This window comes from Dermacentor variabilis, unplaced genomic scaffold (assembly GCF_050947875.1).
Source record: "Dermacentor variabilis isolate Ectoservices unplaced genomic scaffold, ASM5094787v1 scaffold_13, whole genome shotgun sequence".
NCBI lineage: Eukaryota > Metazoa > Arthropoda > Arachnida > Ixodida > Ixodidae > Dermacentor > Dermacentor variabilis.
The window spans coordinates 12,102,208-12,122,372 of record NW_027460291.1 but is presented as its reverse complement, the minus strand read 5'-3'; the positions used below and the strand labels follow the sequence as shown (position 1 = coordinate 12,122,372).

Sequence of the window (20,165 nt, the reverse complement as noted above, 5' to 3'; positions counted from 1 at the left end):
GTGGCATGGCAGGTACAGTCAAATCTCGATATAATGAATCACCTGGGACTACCGGAAATCGTTGGTAATTCTGAAATATTGTTCTAATGAAAAACTTGTGGGTATGAGCCAGTGGTCAAACCTAGGAATGAAAATGATGCACCTTGGTAGTAGATGCATGTGTAGACAAGCATATTCTCAAATAAAAATGTTTCACTCGCTTCAAAGCTGCTTTATTTAAATAAATCAGTGATTTTCTTCTGGCACGTGCAGCACACACCACCGATTAGAAATGTCTAAATCTTCCACTTTGCACAATACCTTATTGGGTATGTCATTGCACCGAGCGATGAGAGCGCAGACTTTGTTCATGTGCACTAAAACATCTGTGCTGAAGGCACTGGGCAGTGGGCATGGTGCTAGTGAATGAGAAGACGACAAGGAGTGCTTGCTTCCCCGTTTCGATATAGCACCGACCTGTTTTAAGCCTACCGCTGCAACCTAGAGCTAGTGCTGCTAGGCGAACACCCCCGTTGCACATCATTGTTACCCGCCGTAGTTGCTCAGTGGCTATGGTGTTGGACTGCCGAGCACGAGGTCGCGGGATCGAATCCCGGCCATGGCGGCCGCATTTCGATGGGGGCGAAATGCAAAAACACCCATGGTACTTAGATTTAGGTACACGTTAAAGAAACCCAGGTGGCCGAAATTTCCAGAGTCCTCCACTACGGCGTGCCTCATAATCAGAAAGTGGTTTTGGCACGTGAAACCCCATAATTTAAAACATAATTGTTCGACACGATCTCGTCATCGTCACTGGAGACATCGTGAGTGCAATTAACAATTTCCTCGGTTGTCAGGTCCACCGCCGTTAGTGTTTCGCTGTTGCTCTCCACGTAGTCATTGAAGGAAGAGACGGCGGGCAGCAGTTCCGCAACCTCGACCCAAAAGTCTCCTGGGTTGTTGTCGGCCACCTTTTAAGCTGCACAGGTGCTGCGACGAGCCCTGCTTTGTGCCAGCAGTTGCTAATGGTGCATGCCTTGAAGTTTAGCTGAGCTCCCGTGAGCATTTCCGCTGCCTGATGAATATTGATTGCAGTGGCTCTTTTAGGCAAAGGTTGATAATCAACCGCAGCTCAAGGTGCTTACGAAATTCTGTCTTCACACTCTGCTTTGGTTTAGGGGTTACAGCAAGGATGCATTGTTTGGTGGAAGAAACTCCAAGCGAACGTTCACAATGTGAGCAGAGCAGTTGTCGACAAGCAGTAGAATTCTTCGGTCATCCCTCCTCATTTGATCAAGTTTGATGAGCCACTCGGAAAATAGTTCTCTGGTCATCCAGGCTCGCTTGTTGGCGGGGTAGTCGTACGGTGCCGACATGAAGTTTTTCATGCAGCAAGGCTTTGCGTACTTGCCGATGACGAGCGGTTTTTCTTTGTGCCTGTTGCATTGCAGCAAAGCAGGACTGTCATGCGAAGATGCGACTTCTTCCCACCTTTGCCCTGCTGCCCTTTGAAGTGCATCATCCAGTCTGGCAGGAGCTGATAAAAACATGTCCGTGTTGAAAATATTGTCTTCAGAGTATGATTCAGCCACCTCTAGAAAACAATCATTGCACCAGGAATCCACGCCTTCTGTGTCGGCAGCCTTTTCTTCACCTGAGACTACCTGCCAAGTTATTCCGTTCTTTTGGCTGAAACGAAAAAGCCAACCCGCACTGGCGTCGAACTCAGTTAATTCAAGTGCATTGGCAAATTCGCGGGCTTTTCCTTGGACCATTGGGGCAGAGATGAGAACATTTTATTTATTTTTTATTTATTTATTTATACATACTGCAACCCTAAGAGGGTTATCACAGAAGTGGGGGACAAAATTAAGGGTGCCACACACACAGCAAAAGGGGGTACACGAATCACAGGTACAAAGCAAAGCACTAGTATAAGGAATATGTTAAGAAAAAAATGATCTCAGTTCATATATCCTCATCATCATCATCAGCCTGGTTACGCCCACTGCAGGGCATATATATATGGCCATAGCATGCATATATATATGCACATAAGCATAGTGAATAACACATAATTTTAGGAATCATGGGCATCAACCAGTGATTCATCATCATCAGCCTGGTTATGCCCACTGCAGGGCAAAGGCCTCTCCCATACTTCTCCAACTACCCCGGTCATGTACAAATTGTGGCTGTGTTGTCGCTGCAAACTTCTTAATCTCATCTGCCCACCTAACTTTCTGCTGCCCCCTGCTATGCTTCCCTTCCCTTGGAATCCAGTCCGTAACCCTTAATGACCATCGTTTATCTTCCCTCCTCATCACGTGTCCTGCCCATGGCCGTTTCTTTTTCTTGATTTCAACTAAGATGTCATTAACTCGCATTTGTGCCCTTACCCAATCTGCTCTTTTCTTATCCCGTAACGTTACACCCATCACTCTTCTTTCCATAGCTTGTTGCGTCATCCTCAATTTAAGTAGAAACCTGTTCGTAAGCCTCCAGGTTTCTGCCCCATACGTGAGTACTGGTAAGATAAGCTGTTGTACACTTTTCTCTTGAGGGATAGTGGCAACCTGCTGTTCATGATTTGAGAATGCCTGCCAAACGCACTCCAGCCCATTATTCTTCTTCTGATTATTTCAGTCTCATGATCCGGATCTGCGATCACTACCTGCCCTAAGTAGATGTATTCCCTTGCCACTTCCAGTGCCTCATTACCTATCGTAAACTGCTGTTCTCTTCCGATACTTTTAAACGTTACTTTAGTTTTCTGTAGATGAATTTTTAGACCCACTCTTCTGCTTTGCCTCTCCAGGTCAGTGACCATGCATTGCAATTGGTCCCCTGATTACTAAGCAAGGCAATGTTATCAGCGAATCACAAGTTACTAAGGTATTCTCCATTAACTCATCCCCGATTCTTCCCAATCCAGGTCTCTGAATACCTCCTGTAAACACTCTGTGAATAGCATTGGAGAGATCGTATCTCCCTGCCTGATGCCTTTCTTTATTGGGATTTTGTTGCTTTCTTTATGGAGGACTACGGTGGCTGTGGAGCCGCTATAGATATCTTTCAGTATTTTTACACACGGCTCGTCTACACCCTGATTTCGTCATGCCTCCATGACTGCTGAAGTTTCGACTGAATCAAACGCTTTCTCGTAATCAAAAAGCGATATATAAGAGTTGGTTATATTCTGCACATTTCTCTATCGCATGATTGATAGTGTGAATATGGTCTGTTGTTGCGCAGCCTTTACGGAATCCTGCCTGTGCCTTTGGTTGACAGAAATCTAAGGTGTTCCTGATTGTATTTGCAATTACCTTAGTAAATACTTTGTAGGCAACAGACAGTAAGCTGATCGGTCTATAATTTTTAGTCTTTGGCATCCCCTTTCTTATGAATTAAGATTATCTTAGCGTTCTTCCAAGATTGCGGTACGCTCGAGGTCATGAGCCATTGCGTATACAGAGTGGCCAGTTTTTCTAGAACAATGTGCCCACCATCCTTCAACAAATCTGCTGTTACCTGATCCTCTCCAGCTTCCTTCCCCCTTTGCATAGCTCCCAAGGCTTTCTTTACTTCTTCCGGCGTTACTTGTGGGATTTCAAATTCCTCTAGACTATTCTCTCTCACATTATCTTTGTGGGTGCCACTGGTACTGTATAAATCTCTATAGAACTCCTCAGCCACTTGAACTCTCTGATCCATATTAGTAATGATATTGCTGGCTTTGTCTCTTAACGCATACATCTGATTCTTGCCTATTCCTAGTTTCTTCTTGACTGCTGTTAGGCTTCCTCCGTTCCTGAGAACATGTTCAATTCTATCCATATTATACTTCCTTATGTCAGCTGTCTTACGCTTTTTGATTAACTTGGGAAGTTCTGCCAGTTCTATTCTAGCTGTAGCGTTAGAGGCTTTTATACATTGGCGTTTATTGATCAGACCTTTCGTCTCCTGCAATAGCTTACTGGTTACCACCGACTTCTATTGCACACTCCTTAATGATGCCCATAAGATCGTCGTTCATTGCTTCAACACTAAGGTCCTCTTCCTGAGTTAAAGCCACCATTGAACAGGCCGCCATTGGAATCTGAACCTGGCAATGTTTAACACTAGAACGTTATCTGGTGAGGCAAGTCTAGCAGTAGGAATTAGAGGGCAGTAAATGGGACATAATAGGGCTCAGTGAAGTTAAGGGGACAAAAGAAGTATATATGGTGCTAAAAAGCGTGTACGTCCTGTGCTACCAGGGCTTAGCGGAGAGACGAGAACTAGGAGTTGGATTCCTGATTAATAAGGATATAGCTGGTAACATACAGGAATTCTATAGCATTAACGAGAGGGTGGCAGGTCTTGTCGTGAAACTTAAAGGTAGGGGTACAAATTGAAGTACGTACAGGTCTACGCCCCTACATCCAGTCATGACGACCAGGAAGTCGAAAGCTTCTACGAAGACGTGGAATCGGCGATGGGTAGAGTGAAAACTAAATACACAATACTAATGGGCGACTTTAATGCCAAGGTAGGCAAGAAGCAGGCTGGAGACAAGGCAGTGGGGGAATATGGCATAGGCACTAGGAATAGCAGGGGAGACTTATTAGTAGAGTTTGCGGAACAGAATAATATGAGGATAATGAATACCTTCTTCCGCAAGCGGGACAGCCGACAGTGGACCTGGAGGAGCCCGAACGGCGAGACTACAAATGAAATAGACTCTCTACTCTGTGCTAACGCTGGCATCATACAAGATGTGGATGTGCTCGGCAAGGTGCGCTGCAGTGACCATAGGATGTTAAGAATTCGAATTAGCCTATAGTTGAGGAGGGAACGGAAGAAACTTGTACATAAGTAGCCATTCAATGAGTTAGCGGTAAGAGGGAAAATAGAGTAATTCCGAATCAAGCTACAGAACCAATGATTGCCTTAAGAAAATTATCAAATGTCAATTTTGGTATGTCAGGGGAAGTTGGTTCCACAATTCAATAGATCGGGGAAAAAAGCAATATTTCAATTTGTCAGTGCGGGCTTACAGGGGTGTTGTATTTATAGAGTGAGAATTCCGTGTGTTAGACGCTTTAGCAAACTTAATGCATTCCAAGGATGAGCAACATGCAGAGTTAACAGTGGTGTAAAACAGTTTAAGGCTTTCTACATTACCTATTTACACAATTGTAAGTCGACTCGAATGGAAGTCGACTCCCCCATATCGCGTGTGACAGGAAAAAAGAAAGGATACCCGAGGGTGCATTCCATAGCGAAAATTTATTAGTAGCTGGCATGGCCACTTGACTACTCGTCTGCACTTGTGCCATCATCCTCACTAGTGCTGCCATCGTCATTGCTGCTACAGTTCCACGCAAGGAGGTTATACTAGTATTAGTATAACCTCCTTGGTCCCACAGCACATCATCGTCCAGCGAAATTCCAGATTTGGCAAATGACCGCACCGCGACATGTTGAACAGCAGCCCACGCCGAATGCACCCAACCACACGCAGCCGTCGGGGAGGTTCTTTTGACAGGTCATGTTGGCGTAAGTTCAGTCTTCTGCTGCCAGCCTCTCGTACTCGCGGCGGAGCAGGTCCTTAAAAGGCGATGATCTGGACTTTTTTCATGACCATGTCGCACTTCATTGGCAGGGACCGGTCGCACATTTCAGTGACGTACGGCGCACGCTTAGCCTACAGCTCTGGAGAGTGTCCCGACTTCGGCCCGTGGGAAATTCTTCGCTTGCCATCACAGGGGAAAATTTTCCTTCGCTGCACTCATCACTGTTGCACCACCCATTTAGAAACATCAGAAACATCGAACTTGCGGCCCATTGTGCAGTGATTTGTTTCTTCGGCGAATGCTGCTATGAATGAGCGCCGAATGTTTAGTGGGCCTGGAGCACTCATGACGACTGAGGAAGCATGGAAGTACTACGTAGCTGGTAGTCGAGTCGAATGCATCAAACTAAGAGCTACAGGGAAAGAAAAACATGTGAGTGGTGTCTGCTCTTCTATGAACTATCGATACTTCCTGCAAGCACCGCCGTTCTGGGGCTGCTGCTGCGAATGGAACAGCGGCACTTCCATTGGCTATCGACACCCCCCATGAGTGTTGCATGCGCTGTGAAACTCTAAAAAATGTAGAAAAACCCTTCCGAAAAGAGAACAAATGCACGGGATAATGAAAACTATGGGTAGGGCCATAGAGCAAACATAAAATCGTAACTACGTTGTAGCTCCCCTGGTATCTCATTGGTCTCGCTTTTTTGGTGGTGGAATGTTTTGGTTTCAATTTTAAGTCGACCCCCCCCCCCCCCCCCACTTCAGATTAAAAAAAGAAAGGTTGACTTACAGTTGTGTAAATACGGTATGCCGCTCTACCAGCGAAGAAAGGTTCAAGGAGGGAAGGTTAGAAGAGAGGGAGAAGTCCTTGTCGTAACGCCTGAACATAAATTGGATAGCTCTTTTGGACGGATTCGAGTTTTTTTATGTCGGATTTCAGGTATGGATTCCAAATGGCACACCCATAATCCAAGATGTAGGGTTTTATAAGTGGGCAATTTTGTTTCTTTAGGGGCTGAGCACAGGGAATGTTTTAGCAAACCTAGACGTGCTAGAGCTTTAGAACAGGTTGCTTCAATATGTTTGACCAGGATAAATCATGTGTGAATAGAATGACAAGGTACTTATATTGAGAAACGTTTTCTAGAGGAATACCATTGAAGCAGTAAGGAAGACGCAATTGCATAGTATTAAGGAAGACACAATTGCATAGTATGTGTCGAGTAGGACATGGAGTCAGTTGCGAAAATTAATGTTCATCTGCCACTCATTACACCAGGTACAAAAGTTTGAAAATACATTATTCATAATGGCGTGATCTTCATGATTGGCAATTATGTGATGGATAACGCAGTCATTGGTGTAGACAGATTTTATTTGGTAGCATATTCTTAGGTAGGTCATTTATATACAGGAGAAAGAGAAGAGGGCCTAAAACTGATTCTTGTGGAACACCAGAGGTAACGGCCATCGTAGGCGATTTTGCAGAATCGAAACAAATGTGTTGCAATCTATCTCACAGAAAACTTGAGATCCAGGTAACCAGGCTAGGATTATTGAAAACACTCTTTAGTTTATGCAGAAGCTTGGAATGTGCAACTGCATCAAAGGCTTTGGAAAAGTACAAATATGGCATCAATTTGAAGACCTAGGTCAAGTGCGTGGCAGGTGTCATGAGCAAATTCAGTTTAGCAGTGTGGCATCTTTGAACTATGTGAGAACAGCTTGGTCTACATTTTGAATGTTTCCCAGTCGCAGCCGTTTCCGCGCAGGAGTGAGTTGCGACTCCTGGTGAAGCTTGACAATCTTGTCTCGGTCATTCAAAATGGTCACGATGGTCAGTGTGGCAATGCCGCGCTTTCTGCACATGTCGATTTGCTTTTTCCCTGGGTTGATTTCCTGCAATACGTCCAATTTGTTCTGCAGCAAAAAACTGCTTTCGGTTCTTCTTGGTGCCGTTGCTAGCTGCATTCATCGTTGGATCTTGCGTGAACTTCACAACAGCTTTGTGGGGAAGCAGTTGGCACTCGACATGGTGATGATGATAGCTACTGCACTCGCGGTTTGTTTCAAGTGAGAGTTGCAGCGCTGTTACTTTTAGCCGAATTCCTAATACTGATGTACCTAGGTTATAAACAGGGAAATAAATTATGTGTGTTATTCTGAAATATGAGCTGCATTGAAATTTGTAGTTCTGAAATATTTTTATATTGAAAATATAGGCAATCTGGCAGGGATTTTTAAAATATTAGTAAATTTGACAAATTCGTTAATGTGGGGTTCGTAACAAAATTTGGCTGTATTTTCCTGTTGTGCAGCAGCAGTAATCTCGCATGTTGCATCGCGCCATTTTGCCTCCACATAATGTTAGAGCACCAGACGAGGAGCTATGGCGTAACGCTAAATCTTGTTATTGCTTGCCAATGCTTCCTCTTCAGGTGAAACTGTCACATATTTTACAAGTGTCTGACCTGGCCACAAATTTTTATCCCAGGTTTTGCTTTTGACGGCCTTTTCATATTAGCTGTATACATACTTTGTCGGAGAAAGTTTTTTGCAATGTTTCATTGTCGCTGCAAGCACTTTTAGCGTAATGTTTTAGAATACTCCACCTAAACAATGGCAGTTCTAATGCATATATATATATATATATATATATAATAGGTGCCTCAGACAGTCCCAGGTTTGGCAAGGCTGGCACGTCAGGGCTCTGTATTGCATATCTTAAGCGCTTTAACTTTAGCAGGACATTAATTTTGCACTTCTGATTAGACTATACACCAAGTGCAAACAAGTAAAAGAAGTAGGCACACGACTAGCAAGCAGCCTTAGAAAGCTTTAAAAATCTAGTAAATTCTTGTTTTTAATTTCTCTTCATGTCTGTGTTCTGCGCATGCCTTTCAGGTTGCTGGTGGCCAGCCAGAGGTGCAGGGTGGTGCAACTGGGGAACAGCTGGGACACAGGTTAGGACTGGCCTTCTCTACTGCCAAGGCAGGGATAGCAAAGACGAAGAAAGAGAAAAGGAGTATGCGTCATGAGGCCTTCATCCGAAGTGAGTGCATTTTGGTGTACAGCTTTTCTACCCACATAGGCAGGGGCAAGAAAGTCTTTGCCCTGATTTTTCTTTTTAGCCAAATTACGGCTATGAATGCAAAGTCAATGTATCCATTCCCAGAAGTGGACTTTTCTTGGACCGGCCCAGCCTTATCTGCTGGTGGCTCCGCGGCATGGTGCTGCTGACAGTTTTTGAAGATGGCGGTTGGGCAGCACACGTCCACAGTATGCGAGCAATAAAGTGTGATTTGTTTTCTATAGAGCAAGGGACGAATGCCCATTGAAATCCACAGGGAAATGCAGCCCAGATGTGGGGAAAGGTGTCTCACTTTTGGACGTGTGAGGTGGAGGTATTATGAGTTTGCAAAAGGGCTATCAAGACTTGCATGGCAATGAGCATTCGGGCAGGCTGTGTGCATTGCTGACTGACGACAGGGGAATCTCTTATTTAGTGCTGCGATGGGAGAAATGTCTGAACCGGTGTGGGGACTAGGCGGAAAAATAGTGCAAGGTATGTAGAATAGTACGTACACAGTAGAACCTTGTTCATACGTCTTGGAAAAAGCCGCAAGAAACAATGTAAAATCAGAAGTAACTATCGAATTTGACATACTTGACTATTGTTGACATCTATGTTATGCGAGGCATCGCGTGGATCGTTGCAGCATGACACGCCGGCGCATGTCGAGCTGGTGGCCAGTGCTCCGGTGGCCCGAGACGCGTTTCCTATTGCGTGGTGTTCTGAGGACGACAAGAAACTGAAACGAAATTGAGCTGGTGGTTGTTCTGGATGCCGCCGAGGCGAAACATAATGCCCACATCGCGCCGCTTGCAGCAGGGAACATCGGCATGTTTGGATTATCCCGTACTGGAAGTGTGCAGTACACTACCAATGGCACTACGCACCGCACGCTGTAAAACAGATAGGTGAAGATGGTTATCGTGATAGCTTTGGCAGCAATAGCTGAGAATGCGGCATGCGACAACCCAAGCGAAGATTTGCGGGTACTGGAATAAGATACTGTGCGCGCCGTCGTTTCCACGTCTGACAGCAGGCGGCTATATACTGTTCTCGATTGTGCGTTCCTCTTGCCTTTTCTTGTTCGCATGGGATCTAGCGGCAAGAAAACATATAAGATCGCAGTCTGCAGCAGGGAACGGCAGCATGTTTCGGTTATTGCCTGTTGAAAGCGTGTACTACGCTTCTGACAGCACCACGTGCTGTGAAACAGATAGGCAAAGATGCTTATCGCAATGGGATTGGCAATGACAGCTGTGACTGCAGCGTGCGATGACCCCGGAAATGATCTGTTGTTACCGAAATGAGAAACGGAGAGTGCGCCGGCGTATTCACGTGAGACGGGTGGGTGAGTATGGCAGTTGAAGTTGTCGTGGCGGGCAGCCATATTGGGTCGAGCTCCACCACTGGAAAAGCTGCTGCCACCGTTGGCGTGACGTGGCATGAGGGATCACGTGGACACAGCAGCCGCATTGGCTGCTTCGGAAGTGTAGAAGCTAACTGACATCGAAAGTTTAAAGTCTCACTTGGGCTGCGGTTCTGATTAAGTGGTGAGGTTTTCCTGCCTTGGGTATCTGCTTGACAGCATTTGAAAGCACTAACAAGTAGTGGCCGTTTTTGGAGACATGCAGCATGGTAGCCTACTGCTCGGTGCCGCAGTGCTGGACGTACGCAGCGGAGCCTGGTGTCTGCCTTATTCACACATAGCCGTAGGACAAGAAGCTGCGTGAAGCGTGGCTCGCAAAAGTTAGAACAGGCAAACAGCCATCGGCTATAGTGCAGGTGTGCAGCAAGCACAGACGTAAGGAAGATTTCTGCTATGGCGTCAAGACTGCGATGTTCAGTGAGCAGCAGGAAACATGCACTGAGACCCTTGCCCTCACCCGCTGCGCCACTAATGTCATGATGCTTTATTTGGTCTATGAACTTGTTGATGCTAGATTCTGGCAAGTTTGCTGGAATGGAAAGTGAGCGGTAAGAAGCACATTAAAGAAAAGCATGGCAATAGTCATGTTAGTGTTATGAATTAATGTACTGGATTACAAAAAGAAGCAATGGGAAATTGCACGCTGAGAGGATTGATAAACATAGTGTGACGCAACTTGAGAAATAATATTGAAACATCCAAGAATTTAGAAGAAAAGAAAGCAGATTAAATTGTAGCGACGGTGCATTGCAGCCATGGTGTGCATCAAAGTCTCTATAATAAAATTATTTTTAACAACTCTGGTTACTTGGGTATTGTCAAGTGCTCATATCCTGTGGCCTAAAGCTCGCGGCACAATGCGAAAACGCGCTCGCAATGAAAGCAAAACATCGTGTACAGACATGCATGCATATGTACAGTTGGTCGCTGCATTGAGGTTTCATTCTGTTCTGCTCCATTCGGTTATTCAGACAGCCCACTATAAGAACACATTTCACAGTTTGCTCTCACCGTTTGCCTACCTTTCACGCAAGAAGCTGGTTCAGGAGATTCCATCATGGTGATCATGCGCAGTGGTGTTCACTCTACATATTCAGTGAAGAGAGAGCATGTGTAAACGATTCTGTGCTTTCAGTTTGCCCATTATTATTTTAACGGTAAAAAACTCCCCTCATTTTGAGAGTACTTAGAGAAATGTCCAGGAGGGCTGCTGCGTGGTTTTTATTGAGTGCAGTAAGCCAAACCTATTCGGAGTGCACTGCATTATCCATCATCCCTCATACTATTGCAAGGAAGGTGCTTCCGACAGATGGCCACTCTGCAAGTCCTCACCCCCAATACTGTTGCCAATCACACGCGCCTCGTGCGTTTTCTTATTTGCATGGGATCTGGTGCCCAGAAAACTTATTATATGGTAGCAGTTTGGTGACGTACTGAACGTTGGTGCTCAAAAATTGTTTTTCGAAAACGTATGAACTGGTAAAAAAATGAGCGTAACTCTATTGGGTAATTTTTTGTGTTCAGGGTTTTGAACGTTGGCGCTGAGAAAATGTACGTAACGGGAACATATCAGCGAGCTTCTGCTTATTTGTAATTACCTGTACGTACCTTATTTTGCCTAATAAAAAATAGGGGCAAAGACTTTCTGATTCGCCCTCGTACTATGCTGCTGTGCTGTGGTGTCGTGGACGTAACTGATTGCAATTTGGAACCAGTTCACTTGCACATATTCATCTGCAAAATTGTGCGTTGCTGTTATGGATGCAATAGAAAACAAATTATAAGCCATTGGAAGTCCCATAGTGAGACGGCATTATTCAGGTTGTGTTGCATTGCTTGTCTATGTTGAGGTACGGAAGAGGATTAAAGCGGTGGACACACAATTTAAGGGTGTCTACCAACCGGGAAAACCTGGAATTCTCGGGGATTTTGAGTAGTCTGTAAAAACTCAGGGAGAACTCAGGGAATTTGTGCCTCTATCACGGAAAATTAGCTGTAATTTTATTGAAAGGGTCGAAAGTCGCGGTAATGCTGGCTCGAGTAACAGACAGGGATCGTAATGAATCGTCTTTGATGCACTGTCGTCGGCTGGAGGAGTTGCCAGTGTACAGTCAACGACCGACTTTCCGGATTCCCGATAATTTGGACGGCTTCGCGGAACCGCCACGTACCCCATAGAGTCAATGTATCAGAACGTCTGAAATTTCGGACGCGAGAGCTCTTCACCGTCCAAGTTTCCGGACGTTGCCGTGACCACAGATCCAAAACGGCATTAATGAAAGCCACCACCGCTGCCATTTTTATTAGCTCGCCGCCTCGAACCGGCGCTCTCGCACGCAGATCCGCTGGCAGCCGCAGCCACCACTGCGGCAACGCTAGGCCTAACCGCTTCGACGTTCGCTATGAAGCTTCTTGCCATTGGGTGCCGCGTTTTTTATTGAAGGAATTCGCTGCTGGTCAGCAATGGCACGGACTCTGCCTTTGTGGTCCTCGCGATTGGCTTAGAAGCTTGGAAAGCACGGTGCGTTGCATAATGCAGGTTGCCGAAAGTCAGCTTTGCCTCTGTACAGAAATGTTTCTTGGTGAAGCATACGCGAAAATATTGCAGTGAAGCATAACAACCGTGGGAAGGGGCTATTGCCACGGTACACAGTATGTATTCCTTAATTAAACACGCGTGCACCTGGTATTTCCTGTGACAGTACGAGCACCGATATGCCTAATACGTGTACCGACAGGCCTGCAGAGCGTTTTTGAATGTGCCTATGGCGGATTGAGCCCTTAAGGGAAGTAAATGACATGCATTTATTTTTTCCAACCGGCCGATTTTTTGGACGTTCTCGCGGCTCCTAAGGAGTTCAAAAAATCGGATGGGGACTGTGCAACTGACCAAAAAGAGGCTTCAAATGGTCCGTGGGGCGAACGAGCGGCGGAAGGCGGACAAGGACAGAAAGGACCTACGCATTGGGGAATGAACGGGAAAGGAAGCATACTGCCGCCATTTTGAGCTAAAAAGACAGTGTTTGCTGATGCTGAGATGCAGGTGTCCCTCATCCAAACCAAAATAAACTCTTTAAAGAGTATGTCAGGACAGTTGAGGTTGACTTACGAGCTGTTGAGAGAGAATCTCAATTGTGACAAAGTTCGGGCCTCCTACCACTGAGCTTGCTATCAGTGGATAGAAATAGCTCTAATTAGAAAGTATTTGCTTCTGTATGCATCTCCTTTTTATTTGTATTTCAGAATGTCCGACTCGATTTGCAATTTTTTTCGAAGACATTTTATTTGCTGTGCATTTTACTAACCCTCCCTTCTATTCTTTTTTTGAATAACATAAACACTACTCCTTAGTATTCAAATTACATTAAGTCGTTTGAAAAATTTTTTTTCATATGCTTACTAGAGAGTGACAGCATCGGGCGATATGGTTTCAGCCCGTCTTGACATAAAACATTGTTCTGCACCGCTCGGGGAATTTCACAAAGGCACTCAGGGAAAACCTAGAAAACTCAGGGAATTTGGAAATGCCAACTTGGTAGACACCCTGAATTTGTAGCACTCGTTTTACATTAGGCACAGGTGCAGACGATGGCACATTCATTCTGGCTGTAAGGGAGTGGTGTTGTGTGTGTTTATTTTGTTGAAGGTTCTGTTTGTGTTGTTATATTAGATTGGCATCTGCTGCAGCTTATCCTGCCATCCAGGCAGGGCAATCCAAATACACACCTTGTTAACTCTTTCGTTATTGTGCCTAAAGAAATTGATCAGTTCGATCAACAGGTTTTCTGCATGTTAGTAAATATTTCCATTGGAATTCTTCTACTAGCAACATCTTGCACCATCTGAACTGAACTGTGACCATTAGATTGCAGCTCTTAGGCACCTGTGGCGAGCGTTGGCATCCCACCCCTGAACCGAGCACAGTGCAAGATGAGGGTGCAATGGGGGGGATGAGAAAAAGCAGCAAGAGCGAAGAGAGCATGAGGAGGAAAGCAAAGAAGGAGGGTATGGCAAAAGCGTGAAAAGCGTAATGCCGTGCACAAGGGGCTTTGTGGCGATGATTGCTACGAGAAGGTGCCAGAGTAGTGTGCGTCATCTGTATGGAAACAGAGCGCTGCATGAGCGGAGGTTGTCTGCAGCGGCTGCTGTGAATTGCACCCATGCGTCAGCCACGAACTTCCTCTCATGATCTCCCGATTAGTGAGTCAGTTGTGCCGCATTTCTCTCCGCTTGTAATGTGCCACACAAGACTGATTGTCCGTGCCAGTCGATATATAGTGAAATGAAAACGCATATACAGCTGCACCCAAATTTCGCATTAGGGAATATTGTAATCGTCGGTAGAGCTTTTTTGTCAGATTTGATAAATTTTAGCAGATTGGGGAGTCAAAATATCTGAGAGGATGCTTAAGCTTCATCTTTGAGAGAGCAGAATACGATAGCATACAAAGATCCCCGACTGCCTCTCAGGCTTCCCGGGAACTGCAGCTTATGTAACCGCAATGTCTTCCTGGAAATGCTGGTGGCAAACACTATGCACGAAGACGAGCTTTCTGGTTCTGTTTTTTGATAGTGTAGCAAAGAACCAAGTGAGCCGCGCTGCTCCTACTAAGACAGACCTCAAACGGCAGCTTGAAAAAGGGTTTGTGTTCGAGTTTCCGCGTAACAGAGTTGTTACAATCCGATGCTATCATGTCCAGGTTGTGTGTACCGTAACATTCCGAGGAAGCGCCCTCCTTCAACCAAGTCTAAATTACTGGCAAAGGGGGGGGGGGGGCGCTATCCTGGAAGTGTATTTACAATTGCTAGTAGGTACAGTGGGGCGTGGCACTTGCGGAGATGCCGGACGTGTGCGTGCATGCGCGAGTAAGAGCGGGGGTGAGAGAGGAAATATGGGGACTTTTGCTCCTTGAATATATTGTGACACGCTGACAAAGATGTTTTAATCATCGTCAGAAGAAAACAATGTTCTGGTCTTCGCGCGCTGTCTACCATCTTGTTAGCTGATATAATTATTGTAAATATTCTGTAAATACACGTCTGACTGTTTTTAACCCTGTAACATTTTTGGTGGAGATTGCAAGATCATTATCAAGGCGGATTTATGCAGCGGGCGCTTCTTGGCTGCATCTACAATGCCAGCTCAAGGCGAGGATGCTTCGGGCCCGTCAGCACCCACACCCACCGTCATTCTAGCACAACCCCACGACCAAGGAACCTTTTCTGGCACCGACGACACTGATGTTGAAGACTGGCTTCAACTACATGAGCGGGTGAGCGCCAGCAACCACTGGGACCAGACCATCATGCGCGCGAATCTGATATTTTACCTTGTGGGCGCGGCACGCGTCTGGTTTCAGACCCACGAAAAGGAACTCACCAGCTGGGACATTTGTAAACAGAAACTCTAGGATTTGTTTGGCAAGCCTGATGAACGTCAGCACGCCACCCAAAAAGACCTCGCTTCGTGTGTCCAGACGTGCACTGAATCCTATTTCACATCCAGGACGTGCTCGCTCTGTGCCGCAGAGTGGATCCGAAGATGTCCGAACCTGATAATGTTGCACATGTTATTAAGGGCATAGCAGATGATGCCTTCCATCTCTTTGTCTTCTAGAATTCTTCCATTGTGCAAGCCATCATTACCGAATGCTGGCGGTTTGAAGAAGCCAAAAGTCGCCGCATTGCCCAGCCATTTCCCCGCCTTCCCAACATCGCTGCTACGTCCACCTGCGAAGACCTCCGCAGTCCGCCCATGCCCAATTGCTCTGGTGACATCCTCCATGTCATCCGATGTGAAATAGAAGCCGCATTTCCTGTCACGACCCCAACCCATGGCCCCGACAATTTCCAGGCGACCGTCTCACTGATACAGTCCGTCGTGCGCCAGGAATTGGCCAACATTGGCTTGACCAACGTCTTCTCATTTAATCAGCCTGACTACGCTCCATCCAGCACTGTCATACGCGCCCGCAGCCTGAATGTCCCAACGTGGTATCGCAACCCGGCCGAATGGCGTACTCCAGACGACGAGCCTATATGCTTCACTTGGTGCCGTATTGGCCATATTTCACGTCACTGCCGGTCTTCGTGGAATTAGACCCCCTGATCCTACCACCCATCCCACGGCCCTCATGCTGCTCCTCGGTTCGCCCCGCAAACGCAGCCAGCAAATTCTGGCAACACTTCTCGTCCTACCGCTCTAGCCGCTCTCCTTCGCCACGTCGCCGCTTCTCCCGATCGCCCCCATCACTCTGATCACCGTCCCCTAGCTCCTTTCGGCGCACCCTTCCGGAAAACTAATGGGTGCAGCACCTGGAGTGGGATGCTGCCAAACTGACCAGACGCAAAAATCCTCTTTTGACCTTGCCCACACATCGGAACCTCATTAACGTGAACGTGGATGGTGTACCTGTTACAGCTCTGATTGACACTGGCGCGCACGTATCTGTGATGAATGCTCAGCTTTGGAATCGTCTCGAGAAAATCCTCTCACCTGCCCATTCACCTGTGGTCCAAGTTGCCGACGGTGGAACACCAGCCGTTATTGGCATGTGTTCGGCTCGCGTGAGTTTCGCCGGACATCATACTTCTGTTTTATTTTATGTACTAGAGCACTGGCCCTCACGTCCTCATCCTGGGACTTGACTTTTTGTCTACACTTTCCGCTTTGATAGACTGTTCTGCTGGTGTTGTGCAACTCGCTCTACCTGCTGCTATTGACCCTCCCGATAGTGCTCCGATACGGCTATGTTCCACAGAGCATATTCACCTCCCTCACTGTGCCGTTACCTACATAGGTGTCTCCCCCATTCCACCTGTACCAGACAGTGACTACCGTATTTACACTATTGTAAGTCGACTTGAATGTAAGTCGACCCCCCCATATCGCTTGACCGGAAAAAAAAATAAGAGCATACCCGAGGGCGCATTCGATAGCGAAAATTTGTTAGTAGCTGACATCGGTCACTGGACTACTCGTCTTCACTAGTGCTGTCATCGTTGCTGCGGTCCCACAGTGCGTCGTGGTCCAGCGAAATTTCAAATTTGGCAAATGACCGCACCAGGACATCTTGCAGAACAGCAGCCCACGTGAAATGCACCCAACTACACGCAGCCATCAGGGAGGCTCTTTTGACAGGTCCAGTTGGCATAATTTCGCAGTCTTCTGCCGCCAGCCACTCATTGTACTCACGGCGGAGCAGAACCTTAAAATTAAGGCGGAGGTCCGGGCTTATTTCATGATCACGTCGCACTTCACTGGCAGGGACCGATCACGCATTTCAGCGACGTACGCCGCAAGCTTAGCCTACAGCTCCGGAAAGCGTCCATACTTCGGCATGTGGGAAATTTCTCACTTGCCGTCACACAGGTGAAAATTTCGCTTCGCTGCAGTCGCCACTCTCGCATCACCCGTTTAGAAACATCGAAATTGCGGCCCGCTGCGCAGTGATTTGTTTCTTCGGCGTATAGGATGGCAGCCCTCTTGAACGCTGCTGTGAACGAGTGCCGAACGATTAGTGGGCCTGGAGCACTCATGACGACTGGGGAAGCATAGAAGTAGCACGTAGCCGGCAGTCAAGTGGAACACGTCAAACCAATACCAATGCCTTTAAACAGAGAAAGAGAAACTCGCGAGCGGTGTCTGCTCTTCCATGAACTACCGATACTCCCCGCAAGCACCGCCGTTCTGAGGGTGCCGCCGCAAATGAGAACAGCGGCGCTTCCATCAACTATCGACACTCCCCCATGAGTGTTGCATGCACTGTAAGACTCTCGAAAATGTTAAAAAACTCTTCCGAAAAGTGAACAAACACGCGGGATAGCGAAAAGATACGGGTAGGGCCATAGAGCAAACATATAATTGTAACTACATTGTAGCTCCAATTGGTATCGCTTTTTTTGGCGGGGCCATGTTTTGGTTTCGATTGTAAGTCGACCCCCCAACTTCAGACTTTCAAATTTAAAAAAGGGGGTCGACTTACAATCGTGTAAATACGGTACATTGTATTTCCTAATCCGGATGTCCTGCTCTCGCATAACGTCGCTTTTCCTCACACTGTCGTTACCATTTCGGACAAGTCCTGCCTTCCGCTTGTGAACTTCAGACTCTGTACACAAGTACTCCTGCGTGGAATATCCCTGGCGCAAATAACACCAGCCAGACTACCACATTTCGGCTTTAACTTGTGACAGCTCCTCGTGTTCAACTCTTGCTTCGCCCCCTGTCCCTTCAGACTTGAATGCCCTAACAAAAATTATTGTTCACGATCTTCCGCCCCAGCGTGCTAATGAACTATGTTACCTCCTTGCCTCATACTGCAACATATTCGACCTTGGAGAGCGCCCTCTAGGACAAACATCTGTCGTAAAACATCGAATAAACACCGGTGATGCAAGCCCGATCCATCGGCGACCCTACTGCGCCTCACCTACTGAGCGACATATCATTCAACATGAAGTTGACAAGATCCTTTCTCGAGACATCATGGAACCTTCGTGCAGTCCATGGGCATCGCCTGTTGTACTAGTTAAAAAGGACAACAGTTGGCGATTTTGCATGGCTACTGGCAGATTGCCGTAGATGACATGGACCGCCAGAAGACAGCATTCATTACTCCCGATGGCCTGCATCAGTTCAAAGTTATGCCTTTCGGTTTATGTAATGCCCCGGCCACATTTGAACGAATGATGGACGCCCTCCTACATGGTTTCAAGTGGTCCATATGCCTCCGTTACCTGGACGACGTGATCATTTTTTCTCCGACTTTTGCAACACACCTCAAACGCCTATCGACGATCTTATGTTTTCTGTCAGGCGGGGCTACAATCAAATTCGTCCAAGTGCCACTTCGGTCGTTGGGAAATCTCTGCGCTCGGGCACCTTGTCAATTCTTCTGGTGTGCGCCCTGATCCTGATAAAATACGGGCAGTGAAAGACTTTCCCGTGCCAACATGTGCCAAGGATGTTCGCAGCTTCTAGGGCCTTTGCTCCTACTTCCGTCAGTTTGTCCGAAATTTTGCGAACATTGTGCGCCCTCTCACTCAGCTCCTCAAGAAAGATGCCGCATTCATTTGGGGCCCTGAGCAAGCTGGTGCTTTCACCGAGCTGATTGGGCTGCTTATGTCCCCGCCCACTCTTGCTCACTTTGATGCATCAGCTCCAACAGAAGTCCGTACCGATGCCAGTGGCCACGGTATTGGCGCTATGTTGGCACAGAAACAACAAGGGCAAGAACATGTCATTGTCTACGCCAGCCGCCTTCTTTCCTCTGCTGAGCGCAATTTTCCATCACCGAACGCGAGTGTCTGGCTCTCGTTTTGGCAGTGGATAAATTCTGCCCCTATTTGTACGGCCGCCAATTCAGTCATCACTGATCACCACGCTCTGTGTTGGCTTTCGTCCCTCAAAGATCCTTCAGGGCGCCTTGGCCGCTGGGCTCTGCGCCTCCAAGAATACAACTATTCAGTTGTATACAAGACCGGCCGGTTACATCAAGATGCGGACTGCTTGTCGCGTCATCCTGTCGACCCTCCTGACGTTTCTGCGACCGGCGTACCTGTCACCGTTCTCTCTCTGGAGGCTTTTCACAACATTGGAGCCGAACAACGTTGGGACGCCTCCTTGCAACACCTTATTCAACGGCTCACTTCAACGATGCCTGATCCTTCCCTTTGCATGTTTGAACTTCAAGATGGTATATTGTACCGCTCTAACATGCGCCCGGACGGCCCTGCCCGACTCTTCATTGTTCCTGAGCATCTGCGCCAGACTGTTCCCGCCCAGCTTCATAATGTATCGACTACAGGTCACCTTGGCGTGTCACGGACTTATGACCGCGTTTGTCGGCGCTTCTATTGGCCTGGTCTATACTGTGACGTCTGCTGTTACATCGCTGCGTGTGACCTTTGTCAACGACACAAAAAGCCGACCACACTCTCTGCTGGTCGCCTTCAACCACTTGACGTACCATCAGAACCATTCTTCCGTGTAGGTGCTGATCTTTTAGGCCCTTTTCCTATGTCTGCTTCGGGAAACTACAGTCGCCGACCGTTTATTCGGACCTCACGGGGACTGCGGAAATGTCCGAATAAACAGGTGTCCGAAAAAGCAGATTAAGAAA

General features: G+C 47.0%; 1 protein-coding gene across 6 annotated transcripts in view; it reads left to right on the top strand.

Annotated features, from left to right (window-relative positions):
• The window catches only part of LOC142566730 (uncharacterized), a 106,037-nt gene that overhangs the window by 24,625 nt on the left and 61,247 nt on the right, over positions 1-20,165 (top strand). For all 6 annotated transcript variants that reach the window (XM_075677592.1, XM_075677593.1, XM_075677591.1 and 3 more), the window contains one exon: positions 8,447-8,594. In XM_075677592.1, coding sequence (XP_075533707.1) covers positions 8,447-8,594 — 148 coding nt within the window. The remainder of the gene's footprint in view (positions 1-8,446; positions 8,595-20,165) is intronic.